The sequence below is a fragment of the Mustela lutreola genome, chromosome 13, assembly GCF_030435805.1.
Source record: "Mustela lutreola isolate mMusLut2 chromosome 13, mMusLut2.pri, whole genome shotgun sequence".
NCBI classification, from domain to species: Eukaryota; Metazoa; Chordata; class Mammalia; order Carnivora; family Mustelidae; genus Mustela; species Mustela lutreola.
This window is the reverse complement of record NC_081302.1, coordinates 69,716,926-69,732,058: the sequence shown is the minus strand read 5'-3', so window position 1 is coordinate 69,732,058 and position 15,133 is coordinate 69,716,926. Positions and strand designations below refer to the sequence as shown.

At 32.2% G+C, this 15,133-nt stretch overlaps 1 protein-coding gene across 7 annotated transcripts in view; it reads left to right on the top strand.

Moving 5' to 3' along the window:
* Positions 1-15,133, top strand: part of NBEA (neurobeachin) — a 685,682-nt gene that overhangs the window by 227,162 nt on the left and 443,387 nt on the right. For all 7 annotated transcript variants that reach the window (XM_059144025.1, XM_059144024.1, XM_059144021.1 and 4 more), the window contains 4 exons: positions 1,006-1,136; positions 4,276-4,383; positions 10,251-10,419; positions 11,889-11,984. In XM_059144025.1, the coding sequence (XP_059000008.1) occupies positions 1,006-1,136; positions 4,276-4,383; positions 10,251-10,419; positions 11,889-11,984 (504 nt within the window). The remainder of the gene's footprint in view (positions 1-1,005; positions 1,137-4,275; positions 4,384-10,250; positions 10,420-11,888; positions 11,985-15,133) is intronic.

The window sequence follows — 15,133 nt, the reverse complement described above, 5'->3', positions numbered from 1 at the left end:
TTAACAATAGCTGACAGTGAACTCTGAAACAGAGAAATGTTTAAAATACCTCAGTATCTTAAAACTAGCATTTATTTGGTTATTCTGAGCTTTTATTTCTGAATATATTTCAAAGTAATTTCATTTTTATCCCAATATTTCCTAGCTGATTTGCTTTTTTGTCATCTACAGGAAAGTTTTATAAGTGAATAATAATGAAGCAATAATATATCAATATGTGCTGTCTACTGTTCTAAGCACTTTATAAAAATATCAATTCCATAAATCCCCACAGCAATCCCGTAAGGAGGTTACTATGTTTATATTCATTTTACTTATGAGGAAACTGAGGCACACGTAGCTTAAGCTGCTGGCCCAAGATCACACAGCTCATAAGGGTCAGAGCCAAGAGTAAAATTCAGGTGGTCAGATTCCAGAACTTGTAATGTTTATTACTATATGAATAGGACTTCTTAAAATAAGTAAATAAGTGAAAAACTTATATGTATGGAATGCTTATTGACAAGGCTGTCGACTTTCCCATCATGCAGAAAGGTGGGTTGGAACTTGTGAGATGGACTGCATGGTGGTGTTCTGTCACTTCCTGAAATAGGGAGCTGTGCTCCGTAGAGTCACCAAGTAGTCATGCTACTAAAGAAGTCTTACCAATCAAAACAGTTTATCAAATGTGAATATGAAGTTTCAAAAAATTTTTGTTTATCTGTGAAATTCAGAATTTTAAATGATGGAGGGAGATAGAATAAGGAAGGCATATAGTGGGAGCTTCAGTAATATTCTGTTCCTGCGATTGATTGGTAGTGTATGGGTATGTTGTTTTTGTTTTTGTTTTTTAACTACACATGTTTTAAATGTACTTTTCATTACTGTATTTCATAATTTAAAAAATATTTTATCTAGGAATAATGAATGGAGAAAATGGAAAGAAAGAAAAAAAAGTTAGCAACTCTTTTCAACATGTCAGAGTCAAGCATTTATATTAATAATATGCTTTTGGTTTTTAAATAGTTTGTTGTGTTGCTGTGAGAAACTGTTTAGAATGTCGGCAGAGACAGAGAGACAGGGGGAGCAAATCTTCCCACGGCAGTAGTAAACCTCAGGAAGTTCCCCAAAGTGTGACCGCCACAGCAGCTTCAAAGGTAATAAAGCATTTTCTATGTTAAATATCATGTACTCTAAAATTTGTTTAAGTATGAGAGAAAAGTAACATGGTATTTGTAATGAAAGAGCAAACATTTGGTAATTGGACAACTGTAGGCTTCTTCGATGCTGGCTTTTCTTCTTCATAATTGTGTTACCAAGATTATTTAACCTCTCTGAGATTTGCATTCTTTATTAAATGAAGGTACTAATAATTTCTACTTCATAGGGTTTTTTATAAGGATATCAGTGTATATAGTTCTGAAAGTTCTTAGTTATTACTATTTTTCATAGTTAAATGTATTTTCACAGAGCTCAATATGTGGATTATGCTTTTTAAGTGGATATGTTTTTGGTGATGGATACTCCCATAATATTAAACACATATATTGAATGCCCAGGAAATGAGTGAATAGTATATTTTGGAATATACCAGTAATTCTCATTTTAAATTAGCTCTTTATCACAAGTTTAATTAACCCTTTGAATCACATCCAGAATTTTATCATGACTTTTTTAACATGACTTTTATAGTCCTCCATGACTGACGCTGGCTTACTTCTCCAACTGCAACTTGTATTCCCTTTCCCATTGTTTTTGCCATTTTAGTCACATGATAGACTTTATTTAGTTCATCAGAGGTTTTTTTTTGTTTTGGGTTTTGGTTTTTTTTTGCCTTCAGACTTTTTCATAGTTTCCCTTTACTTGAAGGGTCCATCCTTACTTTTCATCCAGTTAAATTTCATTCAGCTCTTGGCTTCAGTTTAAGTGCTACTTTTTGGGAAAATGTTTTCAGATAGCCTTATAACCACCCCAATCTAAGGTTTCCTCTATTTGATATTTTCATAAAACTGTGTGTGTATCATATCACATACTACACTTGTAATTAGATGTTTGATACTGAGAAACGTTTTTTCTGCTCAGTAAGCGAAGACATGAAATATAAGTTTAATTCATTTAAATATTTCTATGGCTTCAAACTTCTGTAACTTTCAAACAGAACAACCACATATTTAATATATCTATATTGTAGCCTCTTTTTCACATCTATCAGAAAACATTTCTACAATAATCAGACCATATTTTATTGTTAACAAGTCTCCAAAGGGTTCTCCATTGCTTAGAAAATGAAATATGAACACTTCAGCAAGAATGCCTCATGTTATGTGTAGGCGTAGTAGATTGTAAGTTACTTGAGGGCATGTGCATATCTTCCACATCTTTGGAATTCCAGAGCATGTTTGTACAGCACTGGCAGTACTTTGTTAAGAGAGCACTAACTCTAGAATCAAAGAAGTCTGAATTTTTATGCTGGCTCTACCCCATAACTAGTTTTGTGACCCGAAACAAATTCCTTAGTCTCCTGTGCCTCAGTTTTCCAGTCTTTAAAATGGATGCAAATATTAATTTACAAGGCGTTTATATGAACTAAATGAAAAACAGTAATTAAAGTTCTTAGTTAATTCCTGACACACAGTGAACTTTCAATTAATACTAATTTTCCTCTATTGGGTCTATATACTCATGAAATGAATAAATAAATTAGTATTTTTGAGAACTTTGATCTTAAAGGAATCTGTAGCTAATTCACTAGATACTAGGGAACTTTTCAACACTGTCAAACCAACTATTTTTCTGATTACAGAACATGGAGAGAAAGTCCAACATGAAGGAATTTTGTGGTAATTTAGTTGAGCTAGTCACTATCTCTTTAGAAAGAACCTTGGCAACAAGAAATGGTTAATAAGTGATAGATACAGAAATATTAGAGGAAAAGTGGACTTTGTAAGAAAACACATTTCAAGAAAGGGAGTCAGTGGACCTAGCAAATGAGGGTTTTCTTTTATCTCCCTGTGTTTATGCATTTTTATGTGACTTTAGTAAGTAAACCATGGATAATTTTGATGTAATACTAATCCGTGTAGACTTGTAAGAGTCATACATCTTCATTGGGCCCCACTTTCTATACTTTGTAAAAAGGAGTAATAATATAAGCTTTACCCTAAATTCAATTATGGTTGTAAAAACACTTTTTAAAATGTAAAATGATACATATAAGTTAAAGTATTCATATATTTCTTCATCTAAGCTGTAAAATGTGTTCTTTTCATCTCTGCTGTAAACAATGTGTTATTTTCTTTAATCATCTTGTGATAAATATTATTATTAACTTATCATTTAAATCATATAGCTGATGTCCAGAGAGGTTAATATCTCACCTAAAGTCATATGGCTGGTAAGTTGTGGAATTATAATGGAAACCAAATAACTTAGCCATGTTCTTTTCACTATCCTGTGCTGCAGAGGAATCAAACATCTTATTAAGAGTGAAATATCATAATTGAAGTGTGTAGAAGATTTAAAAGGAAGCTTATTTATTTTTATTAGGGTAACAAGTTACTCTGTTTGCAGGAATTGTATTTGGTACTCTATATGACCTAATTTAATCCAAACAATTCTTAAAATATTGTATAAGTAATGAAGTACTAGACTGAATTTCAGGGAGCCTGGCTCTTTGACCAGTTTGCTGTGTGATACATTACTTAAAATTTGTCAGTTTTTGTATCTTCAGCTTTAAAAAGGATTTTTGGTGGTTATGATCTTTTATGTTTTTCAGCTTTAATATTAAAGCTTGATTTTTGTTTGCCTTTTTTAGCTTTTCATAGATATAACATATTTATATGTATAAAATCTCATGTAGTATAATATAGTAATCTCATATGTTGTAAAGGCATGATGGATAAATGAATCAAGTGACTCAAAGAGATCTATTAAGTAGATATTGGAAAAGTGAGGCTCAGAAAATTTTAGTAACAAGTCCAAGGCTACACAGCAGAGTTTAAGCTCAAACTCTCAGAAGTCCAAGATCCATCTCTTTTCCACCTCAGTCTACTTTTCTGAGTCTGTTGTGGTAGCTGTGGTGTTGAAAAACAAGAACCCTACAAGTAAGTGAAACTGTGACAAGAGTAGAGAGGAGAACAGAAAAAGTGTCTTGTAATAGAATGCTATTGTCAATAAATGTTACTCAGTGATAGGGAGGTAAAGACCGTGGCTCATGAAATACCTGAAGATACTAGAAATTACTCTCCTTTCTGCATTATGCTATTTTCTTTTTAACAATTCTCTTTCTTTTTTAAGACCCCATTAGAAAGTGTTCCAGGTAACCTTTCTCCTATTAAAGATCCTGATAGACTTCTTCAGGATGTTGATATTAATCGTCTTCGTGCCGTCGTCTTTCGGGATGTGGTAAGTTATACCTGCTTGATTTCCCAGGGAAAAAATCTTCCACTGTCATTTGTGTAAAATAATTTAAATTTTATAAGAAAGCTGAAATTACAGGGGAGCCTGGGTGGCTCAGTGGGTTAAAACCTCTGCCTTCAGCTCAGGTCATGAACGCAGGGTCCTAGGATCGGGCCTCGCAACAGGCTCTCTGCTCAGCAGGGAGCCTGCTTCCTCCTCTCTCTCTTCCTGCCTCTCTGCCTACTTGTGATTTCTATCTCTCAAATAAATAAATAAAATCTTTAAAAAAAAAAAAAAGAAAGCTGAAATTACAACTAAATGTCCTAATGTCAGGAATTAGAGGTTTAGAACATACTTCTGATTGTAGAATGATTGAGTTTTTGCTTTCTCTGAAAGCTCATTGATAGATCTCATTTTTTTTAGATGATATGAAATTTTGATTTAGTTCTGTGTATACTAAGACTAGGGATAACCTTGAAAAATTATGATTCACTTTGTGTTGAATCACCTACATTTTTTCTTTTGTATTCCTTGCTCCATTTCTAGGTACTATTTTGTTATTATCAATGTGCCTTGTAGTATGGATGAAAGGGAATAATTCACTAAGGTGAAAGGCAATTACTTTTTTGAGGGCAGCAATTTACTTTTGAAAGAAGATCTACATTTTAAAAATAATAGGTATTTATGAGAATTTGAGTTACAAAAGTAGATTTGTAAAGCTTAAGGAAAAGATAGCTTATGGAAATAGTTTCTTGGAACACCCAGCTATATGATCACTTATTCAAGTGAAGATAAGATTGGACTTTTCACAAATCATGTAGAGATGTATATAGTATTTCGCAGCAGATTCAATATTGACATTACTCCTTAACATAGTTATTATTTTCCAGCTACTTTGCATTCTGTTTTTCTTATTTTAATTGATGATTTATGAAACAGAAGAAAGTTTATTTAATTATTTTAAGTATGTTCCATGCCCAATATGGGGCTTGAATTCATGAACCTGAGATCAAGAGTAAGAAACTCTGTATTTTAAATTTATATTTAACAATAAATTGGATGAGTACTTTGTACTTTAGGAAGTAGCTAAAGCATATGTAAGTCACACAGCATAATACTGCATGGTAAGTAGATGCAACAAAAAATTTTCACTCTCTTTAATATGTATCTGTTCTTATAAATTACTAGAAAAATTATAAACATACCAACAGAAAATTAGATAGTGGGCATAAACTATAAAAGATAAGGTAACAAATAAATGATGAAGTCAGGATTACTAATAGTCAAAGGAATGCAAATTAAAATAAGTGAGATATTTTTAGTATTAGATAAATAAAAAATTTTAAATAATAATACCCAGCATTGCAAGGGTGCATTGAAACATGTTCTGTTATATAGCACTGGTAGATGTTTAAATTGGATAAACTTTCTAAATAGTTAGTTAGCATTATGTGTTAAAACTCTTACAAATATTGACACCCTGTGAGATGTCCTATGACCTTTTGGTTCTACCCAGAAGTAATTTGACTTCATGTGCTCATCAAAGATGCCTACAGAAAGGTTGGCAATGTTGCAAATATCTCACAGAGTTTCAGCTTAGTAGATCATAGTCTATTCATTGTGTGGGACACTATGCAGCCATAAAACAGTATTTGCGAGGGAAATTTTGTGGCATAGAGAAATGGTCATGATATATTTTAAGGGAAAGCATCAGTACACAAAAGTTACTTATATTACACAAATACTACACTTTTATGTTGAGTGTATGTACATGTACATGTGTGCCTTTAAAAATAGAAGACTAGAGGGGCGCCTGAGTGGCTCAGTTGTTAAGCATCTGCCTTCAGCTAAGGTCATGATCCCAGTGTCCTGGGATTGAGTCCCATATCAGGCTCCCTGTTCTGCAGAGATCCTGTTTCTCCCTCTGCAGCATCTCTGTGCTTGTGTTCCCTCTCTCCCTTTCTCTCTGTCATGAATGAATGAAATCTTAAAAAAAAAAAAAGACTAGAAAAATTATACCAAGTGCTACTAATGATTATCTCCAGGTAAACAATTTTTATTTTGTACCTTAGTCTTTTTACTTTTTTGTGTTTTCAAAAGTTCTCTTGTAAACCCATATTTCTTTTGTAATTAATAAATAATAAAGTAACTTTTTAAAAATGGAAATAAAATGCATGACAGTATAAAAACCATGATGTGAGAGTCTTACAACAATCTGGACTCTAATCCAGACTTGGAAAAAAAAATCACTAACAGGTCTATCATTTAGAAATTATAACTATTCATCCTGAAACAATATGCTGTAGAAAGAATGTTTTTCAAATGAAGAATGATTAAAACATGGAGCATATCCTCATCTCCAAGAGGCACACTCAGATCTAACATAGAAGGGTTTATGTTAAGTGTAACATTATGTTTAAATTGTTAGTGAATTCTGCATTGGTTATTATGGTAGATTATGATAATATTTTCTAAGACTTCTGGATGTTAAATATGTTGGATGACTCAGCAATGGTGCCTAGCTTTCTTCCTGAAGGATGGGAATTAAGTGTTCCCAGAGGTACCTTCCAAATACCATTAAGGTAATATAACTTGTGTTCCTTGAGTTTATAATGTGTTTTAGACAATTAACATGTATTATCATAAGCTTCCATTTAAGAGTTAAGAGAAACTTAAGACTCAGAAATGTTAAGATCACCCAGGTAGTATGAGGTGGTGAGAACTTTAAGGTAGACCTTTCCAAAGTCTTCTTTTTTTTACCACCATATTTCATAGATTCTGAAATACCTTTTTCACTTTTGTTTATTTATTATTTATTTATTAAGTTTTTGTTTAGATTCTTAGTTTAACATTAGTTTCAGGTGTACAATATAGTGATCCAACACTTCTCTACAGCACCTAGTAGAGTGCACAATGAGTGCACTCCTCCCATCACCTGTTGGCTTTTGACAGTTGATATATTTTAGAGTCAATTGCAGATATCATGCTAAGAATTCTACTTGGCTTTTGAAAATTTTGTGAATCATCAGTCATTTTTAATTGCCTTGATTTTACAAACAAATGAGATCAAAAATTAGGTTTTTAAGGAAAAATATGTGTACATTTTATATACATGCCTATAATGTGTAATAAATGACTATATATCTTGCTTTTGCTTATTTTCTGTTTTGAAGACATTTGCTGACTTAAACTCACATGAACGGTTTAAATCTAGACCAAAGCTTTACATGGCAAAATTTGTTATGTGTAAGAAATAAAATTAGACTTATCATCATTGTTAAATAAAATAAAATAAAAATCAACATTGTTTTCAGTGTTTCCCCAGTAAACTAAAATTTGAAAGCAAATACATTATTCTTCTATATTTGTGGTCCCTTAAATACAAAATTATATAAACTGAAATAATTTTAACCCTTAAAATTTGAAAAAAACGTTTTTAACATCCTAGTTGAAGTTTAAAAAAATTTTTTAAAAAGATTTTATTTATTGGAGCTCCTGGGTGGCTCAGTGGGTTAAAGCCTCTGCCTTTGGCTCAGGTCATGGTCCCAGGGTCCTGGGATCGAGCCCCACATCAGGCTCTCTGCTCAGCGGGAAGCCTGCTTCTCCCTCTCTCTCTCTGCCTGCCTCTCTGCCTGCTTGTGATTTCTGTCAAATAAATAAATAAAATCTTAAAAAAGAAAAAAAGAGGCTTTAATCCACTGAGCCACCCAGGAGCCCGAAGCTTTAAAATTTTTAAAGGATTTAAGAGTTAATTATATTATTGATTCAAGATTGAATAGTGGAGGGACCCATTTCTTTAGCAGATGGGAGAAACATAAGAGTTTATGTCTTCATAATAATAAAATATATAGGCAAGCAATTAATTTGTATAAAAATTTAGTTCTCCAGATGTTGTACTTCATTTTTAAAGAAAGAGCTGGGAATAAGCAGCACAATTGGTTTGCAGATCTGGATTTGAAAAGAAAAGTCAGCTGTTTTCATGTCATACATATGGGAGATTTTAGCTTGGCTAGGACACTTCACAATATCTGTTGTTTGCAACTCGGCAGCTTTGTAGTTAACATGCATTCATTCCACACATGCTTTTTAATTGCCTCTCATTGAGTTTCCAGTGGTAGAAATGTAAATGTTGTAGAATATCACAGTCTATCACAGTTTGAGCTGTGTTTGAATTTATTCCTGGTCAGTATCTTTGTCGATAGGATTGCACCTCATTTTCCTTTATAATAAATAATTTAATTATTTTATTTTGTCCCTTCTTTGTATATTTATCCCATCAGCATTATAGTGAACAGAGTATGCATTTCAAACACGTTATAAGAAACTATAGGAAAGCTGTCACCCTCAGAATATGAAATACTAAATTTATAATATTTTAGAACAAATTTAATCTGTTTTGGTATTTTTCTGTACTAATACCATTTCACAGTATTAAATTATTACTATATATTTCTTGTTTGCTTTCTTTTCTGACAAAAGACAAAAGGCACATACATTCTGAATCTTGTTTGCATTTTACTACATGAAGTAAAAATATAAAGTGCCGTTAATGGAGTTGCTACACTTTAATGCATATTCGCTTTCCATATTCATATCATACTATTTTTTATCTGTTATCTGGGGGACACAGTAATGACTTGCAGTTCTGGTTTGAAGGATCTACCTTTACCTAGCTTAGAAAAAGGGTATTATAACCATTTACATTTGATGCCTTCGATCCAGGCTAGTTTCAAAGTAGTATTAGAGGTTATAAGTTTGCTTCTTTATCAATTTTTCCCTTATGATATAGTTATTAGGCTTTCAAGGTTGCATACAACTCTTTATAGTTTACAAAGCTTACTTAGAGAGTTATTTTTTCTACTAGACTGCAGTCTGCTTTTCTTTTCTTTTCTTTCTTTCTTTCTTTTTTTTTTTTTTTTTAAGATTTATTAGAAAAAGAAAGAGAAGGGGTGTGGGTGGGGGCAAAGGAAGAGGGCCAAAGAGAATCTCAGGTAGACTCCCCTGTGAGGGTGGAGTCCAAGACCCTGAGACCATGACTGAGCTGAAATTAAGAGTCAGACGTTCAACCAGCTGAGCCACCCAGGTGCCCCTGCATTCTGCTTTTTTGAAACTATTCTCTCTGTATCCTAACTTCACCAGTTGTTTTCATACATTTTACCAATTTGTTGCACTGGAAAAACTCCCATTTTGTCATGAGCTTTTGAAGTTCAAAGTCTCAAATATTGGCAGTGTTTTAGAGGTCATTTTCCCAGTGTGGGCCTGTCACTTATTTTTATCTATTTAAGTAGTCAGAAGTTGGATTAGCATTTCTTAAGCTGCCATATCACACTTCCAGCTCCTGTTGAGCTTGTATAAAGTTTATGTTTTCTGTTCCCCCATTGTTTGTTTCCCCTATTTTGTACTTGTACAGTATTTTAAGGTAGTAATATGATAGAATTGTATATGTATCTCAATTATAATTTTATTCTATTCATTTTTAAAATTATAACATTTGGAACTATTGATTTTTATCTAGATATTATTCTTTCAGCCTTCTGCTTTCTGTATATTTTATAAAAATACCTACTTTATTGTTATGGACATAACAGACAGTGATGGTGACAAGAACAAAGAATAAAATTTTGTGGCCTATTCAGCAAAATTTTAAGGTTCTCATTTTTTGAAATTAAATTTCAATCTGTGACTCATGATATATTTCTGGAATTTTATATTTATACCTATAAGATACTAATTAAATAACAATGTATACTTAAAAGTTTTAGTAAAAGTTAAATGTCATGTTTTGCCTCCATAAAGAAAATGAAATAGTAGTTTCTTGTACACTGATAACTTTAAAAATTTGAATGTCAGAACTGCCTTTTTATTTTACACAGGATGATAGCAAGCAGGCACAGTTCTTAGCTCTAGCTGTTGTTTACTTCATTTCGGTTCTGATGGTTTCCAAGTACCGTGACATATTAGAACCCCAGCGAGAGACTGCAAGAACTGGAAGCCAACAAGGTAGAAACATCAGACAAGAAATAAATTCGCCAACAAGTACAGGTACTATTTTTTTCTTAGTTATTTGAATTTTTATCATCATTCATCTCCTTTTCGTTTTATTTTTACACCCAGTTTTAAACTAGTCCTACTGATGATCACCTTAAGTATTTATAAGTAGGTGGTATGTAAATGCCAATTTAATACTCTTTAATTCCACAAAAATGTGTGAATTTCTACGATATTTGCTATATTCTCATTTTATCAGTGCTGTTTGGGTTTTAAGTGTTTTCCATATATTAATACAAGTCATTTACTATTTAAGATGCAAATAACTGATACATTTTAAATATACTACTTTTTAACTATTATGAACATGAAAGTAGGAGATTCTTATACAGTAGTTCAAGACCAAGAATAAGCCAAAATATAAATTATTACCGCCAAGTTTAAAGATAGCTACTTTCTTGCTGGCTTATTCTCTCTCTCTCTCTCTCTTTCTCTGTATTTCTTTTGCTCTTTATAGTTATTTAAATATCTAAATATTCTGTCAGAGATTCATAATAAGCCAACATACATTCTAAACTTTATACCAAAGTTCCTTTAAATAAAACTAAAGACTTAAAGACAACAATGAACCATCTTGGATCATATTATCTCTCTTATTTAGAGAAGGTGTTCATGTTGTGGGAGTTCTTGCATTATCAGCTTTGCCTACTCTGCTTGAAAATAATAAATATATTTTCTGGTAGCTAGTATTTTAATATCACAGGGTGCCTTCTATCAGTTGCATTTCCTGCCATGTGTTTATATCAAGATTGTTTCTTGGTTTTTTGCAATGTATCCTTGGTAACCTAGTGGTTATTTCATATGCCACTGGACAAATTTGTAGCTGAAATTGTCTTTCCTAAATAAATGTATATGACATATAAGTAAAATGGATATTTTAAAAAGTGAGTAGAAATTAGTGGTCAAATCTCTGCATCTTGTTTTCCCTGAGCATATCATATCTCCTTTACCTTGCTTTTGTGGAAATATGGATTATGTTTTAACTATAATACTTTATTGTTGCATGCAGTATTTACTTTGAACACATAAACATGATGTTACTTCATCATAGTATACTTTTAACTTTATTCTTCAAATTAAACATTATCCTACCATTCCAGTTTATGTCTTAAAACACCACTTAATACACTAAGACTCTATTATGTTAATCAACTTTTGCTTCATTTTTAATGCATTCGTATCAGCTTTATATGTATAAAACAAGCAATACTGTAGTCAGCCTTCCAGTTCTGATTTTGTATGTGTATGTCTTCCTGTATGTTGCCAAAATTACTCTACTTAACAAGTGTCTAATTTCTCCTTTCTCTTAATACATAGCCTTTTTCCTTTCCCCAGAGATGCAGTCTTTATTGCTAGTACTGTTTGCATGTTGCAATAATACAGAGTTGTCATGGATCTCCAGTGGACCATGTTGCAGGTTGTTACATGCTGGCTCAAATTTGATTCCATGATTCTCTCTACAGTTGTGGTCATACCATCTATCCCTCATCCAAGTTTGAACCATGGATTCCTTGCCAAGTTAATTCCTGAGCAGAGCTTTGCCCATTCATTTTACAAAGGTAATATTGACCTCATCTCCTGACCTGTTTGGGTATTTGTATTTCATTAATTGTTCTACAATAAATATCCATAATGTAATTGTTTATAAACAAGTATTCACTTCAGGTTTCATGGAGATATGATATGTTGTATTTACATTTGGCTCTTGAAAGCAAAATACAGTTTTTATATTTGTATTTCTTTACATTTCTTTAAGTATCATCTGCAAATTAAGGATATTTAATTATATTTTTAAGAATATTCACAGTGGTGGCATTCACTAGAGATTGCAGAAGAGTCACACCTTAGTAGTGGGACTAAAATAGCCCTGAAAGGAAGGCTGCTGTAGACTCACAAGAAAAAAAAACTTAAAAACAAGCCTTGAAAATATTAAATTGATCTCTAAGCTACTTTACTTTCTGTCAGAGCAAAGTTCTACCTCTCTTTAAAGGACTACATAAAGTTCTTCAACAAACAACATAAAATTCAATGTTAAGCATTCAATAAAAAAAAATTATTAAACATGAGAAGAATCAGGAAAATGTGATATATAAGCAAGGGGAAAAACTACTTCAATAGAAACAGATTCAGAAATGACAGATGGCAGACTTGCCAGATAAGAACATTAAAATAGCTATTATAAGTATGTTTAAAATGTTTTTCAGTTTAAAAGAAATAGTGAATGTAATGAGGGGAAAAAAAGGAATTTTTTTTTTTTAAAGAATCAGTTGGAGTTTATAGAGATAAAAAATAAAATAGCTGATATGATGTCTCTGGGTAAGGTTGACATAGGATTATTCTCTGCAAAACAGAGGATTGTAGTAAGCCGAATTCTGCTCTCCCTGTGCCACCCCACCCAAGATGTTCCCGTGTACACACCCTGCATGATTCCTGGGAATATCTTACTCCTGCGACTATGTTGTATTACATGGCACAGTTGCTTTAGAAAGTTTTAAGTTTTAAGTTTAGAAAGTTTAAAGTTTTAAGAGAAACTGATTGTCCATATCCATGACCTAATAACCTAAGACCATAAAGGCAGAGCGTTTTCTCTTACTGGTTATGGAAAAGGAAGTCAGAGAGACTGAGAGTGTGAAAGTGATTTGACTTGAAGTAAGTTCTTTGTTGCTGAGATGAAGGTGACTGCAGTTCAGAGACCTAAAATCACCTTGTATGAGCTTGAGAGCACTACGTGGCTGGCAGTCAGCAAGTAAGTGGGGGGACTTAGCCCACAGCAACAAAGAACGGAATTCCTCCAGTAACTTGAATGAGTTTAAAGAGGACCCTGCACTCCAAATGATACCCTAGTTCAGTGTTTTCTCTATATTGGCTAATGATATGGAAGACCAATTTATAGAACACATAAAGCAGTGAACTATTTTCTGTTACATCTTGGTTGAAGGCACAGATTTTTTTTCAATAAATGTGCAACATTTGAACATCATGATGAAATAAAGGAAAAATTCTTTTCAGCTTTATTGCTTACAAATATCTAGCTATGAACTAAGAAGAATTAGATTAAATTAGATTAGATTAAAAATCTGGAGGGTTTTGTGTGCGTGTGTGTAGTGGTGTTCCAAAGACTTAGCTATAGTGCCTGGAAAATATTCTAGAATAGTTACCCAGATTAAGGAGCCTGTATCAGAATATCAATGTACTTCTTTCTTTATCAAAGAAATCTTGTGAAAACAACATTAGCTCAACTGCACAGTGTTCTTACTGGTATAATAAAATTTTGAATTACTTTAAGACTGTTGTGGTGAATTTGCTATTTTCTTTCCTGTGTAGTAATGTGGAAGATGATTATAAATAACTGGTACGGTGTTCTATGGTGTGATGGGTATTGAAAGTCAAAAAATCTTGTTGATGATATTGGAACAAGAGTCAACTCTTGGTGTTTACTCTTACTGAGTAAGAATCCAGTTTGATTTCGTTCTTTAAAGACTAGTAGAACTGGTTCTTGGTCAGACCTGTAAAATATTTTTAATGAATTCAGTAGTTATAAATGGGGAATGATTGCAACATGTTTTTTTAGTAGCAGAAAAGCTCAAAGGACAAAAAGTTAGAATCTTAGAAGTGATTTATGACTTTTTATTACTTAAAAATTATTATTTAATATAATTATCAAGAAATTATCTTGATCTGTAAGGATGATTTTGATTTTGATCATCCTTGAAAATTTATCTCCTGACATTTTATTTATTTGATAGAATGTTTTGTGTTTAATTTTCCACCAGAAGAAAATTCATATGTAAGAGATTCACCAAACTGGAATTCATTGCTTTCATTGAAATATAATTTGTATTTGATTATAACAATACAAGATAAGTTACTGGAATTGGGCATTGATGAGCATTGAGGAAAATTTTGAAGACACAGCGTTTCTATTTTCATTTTGGATAAAAGCTTAAAATGAATATTCCGAGCTTTCTGAGTTTTCATTCCATGAACATACCTCTGTGAAACTATTTCCTCTACTCTGCACGATATTAAAATAAAACAAAAACAGCTTAGCTATATGTTATTCCCATGAGTGGCATTATTGCCAGTTCAACTTGGCTTAGATAAGTTAACAAGCAAAAAGCTCTCACTGTCACATTATCGCCTTAAATATTTATATTCCCAGTGTTTGTATAAAACATTTATATAGGAATGTATTTTAGAGAATCACTCTTCTGCTTAAAACTTTGTTTGTTTATGATTTGTGATGGGAAAAAGTCACAAGTATAATAACATTTGTATATATTGGTCACCTATACACATACTTTCAGTGAACAGCATGATGAACAGTTTTATAATTATTTTCTTTTCCCAATGTTATCTTTGTTCTGATCAAATTGAAATTTATTTTTTCTAGAGAGTCAAATAAAAACATTTGGGTTTTTGTTTTGTGTACTTAATTTTAAAAATTATTTTAAATTCATTTTCAGAATGTCAGTCAGTGATGGATTTTTAAAAAGGTGAATTTTCGCAGATAGTTTGAGAAGCACTGATTTGGAATACTCTTCAACTCCTTCACATTTTACTTTCTCCTTTCAGCTCATTATTGAGCTTTTTGGAAAGTTCTTAACTAGCTCTCGGGCCTCTCTCTCTCTTTTTTTTTTTTTAAATCTTTGATAGTCCCTCAGTTCAAAGTCTCATCTCTTTAGCATTGCCATAGTTTCTTCTTTGG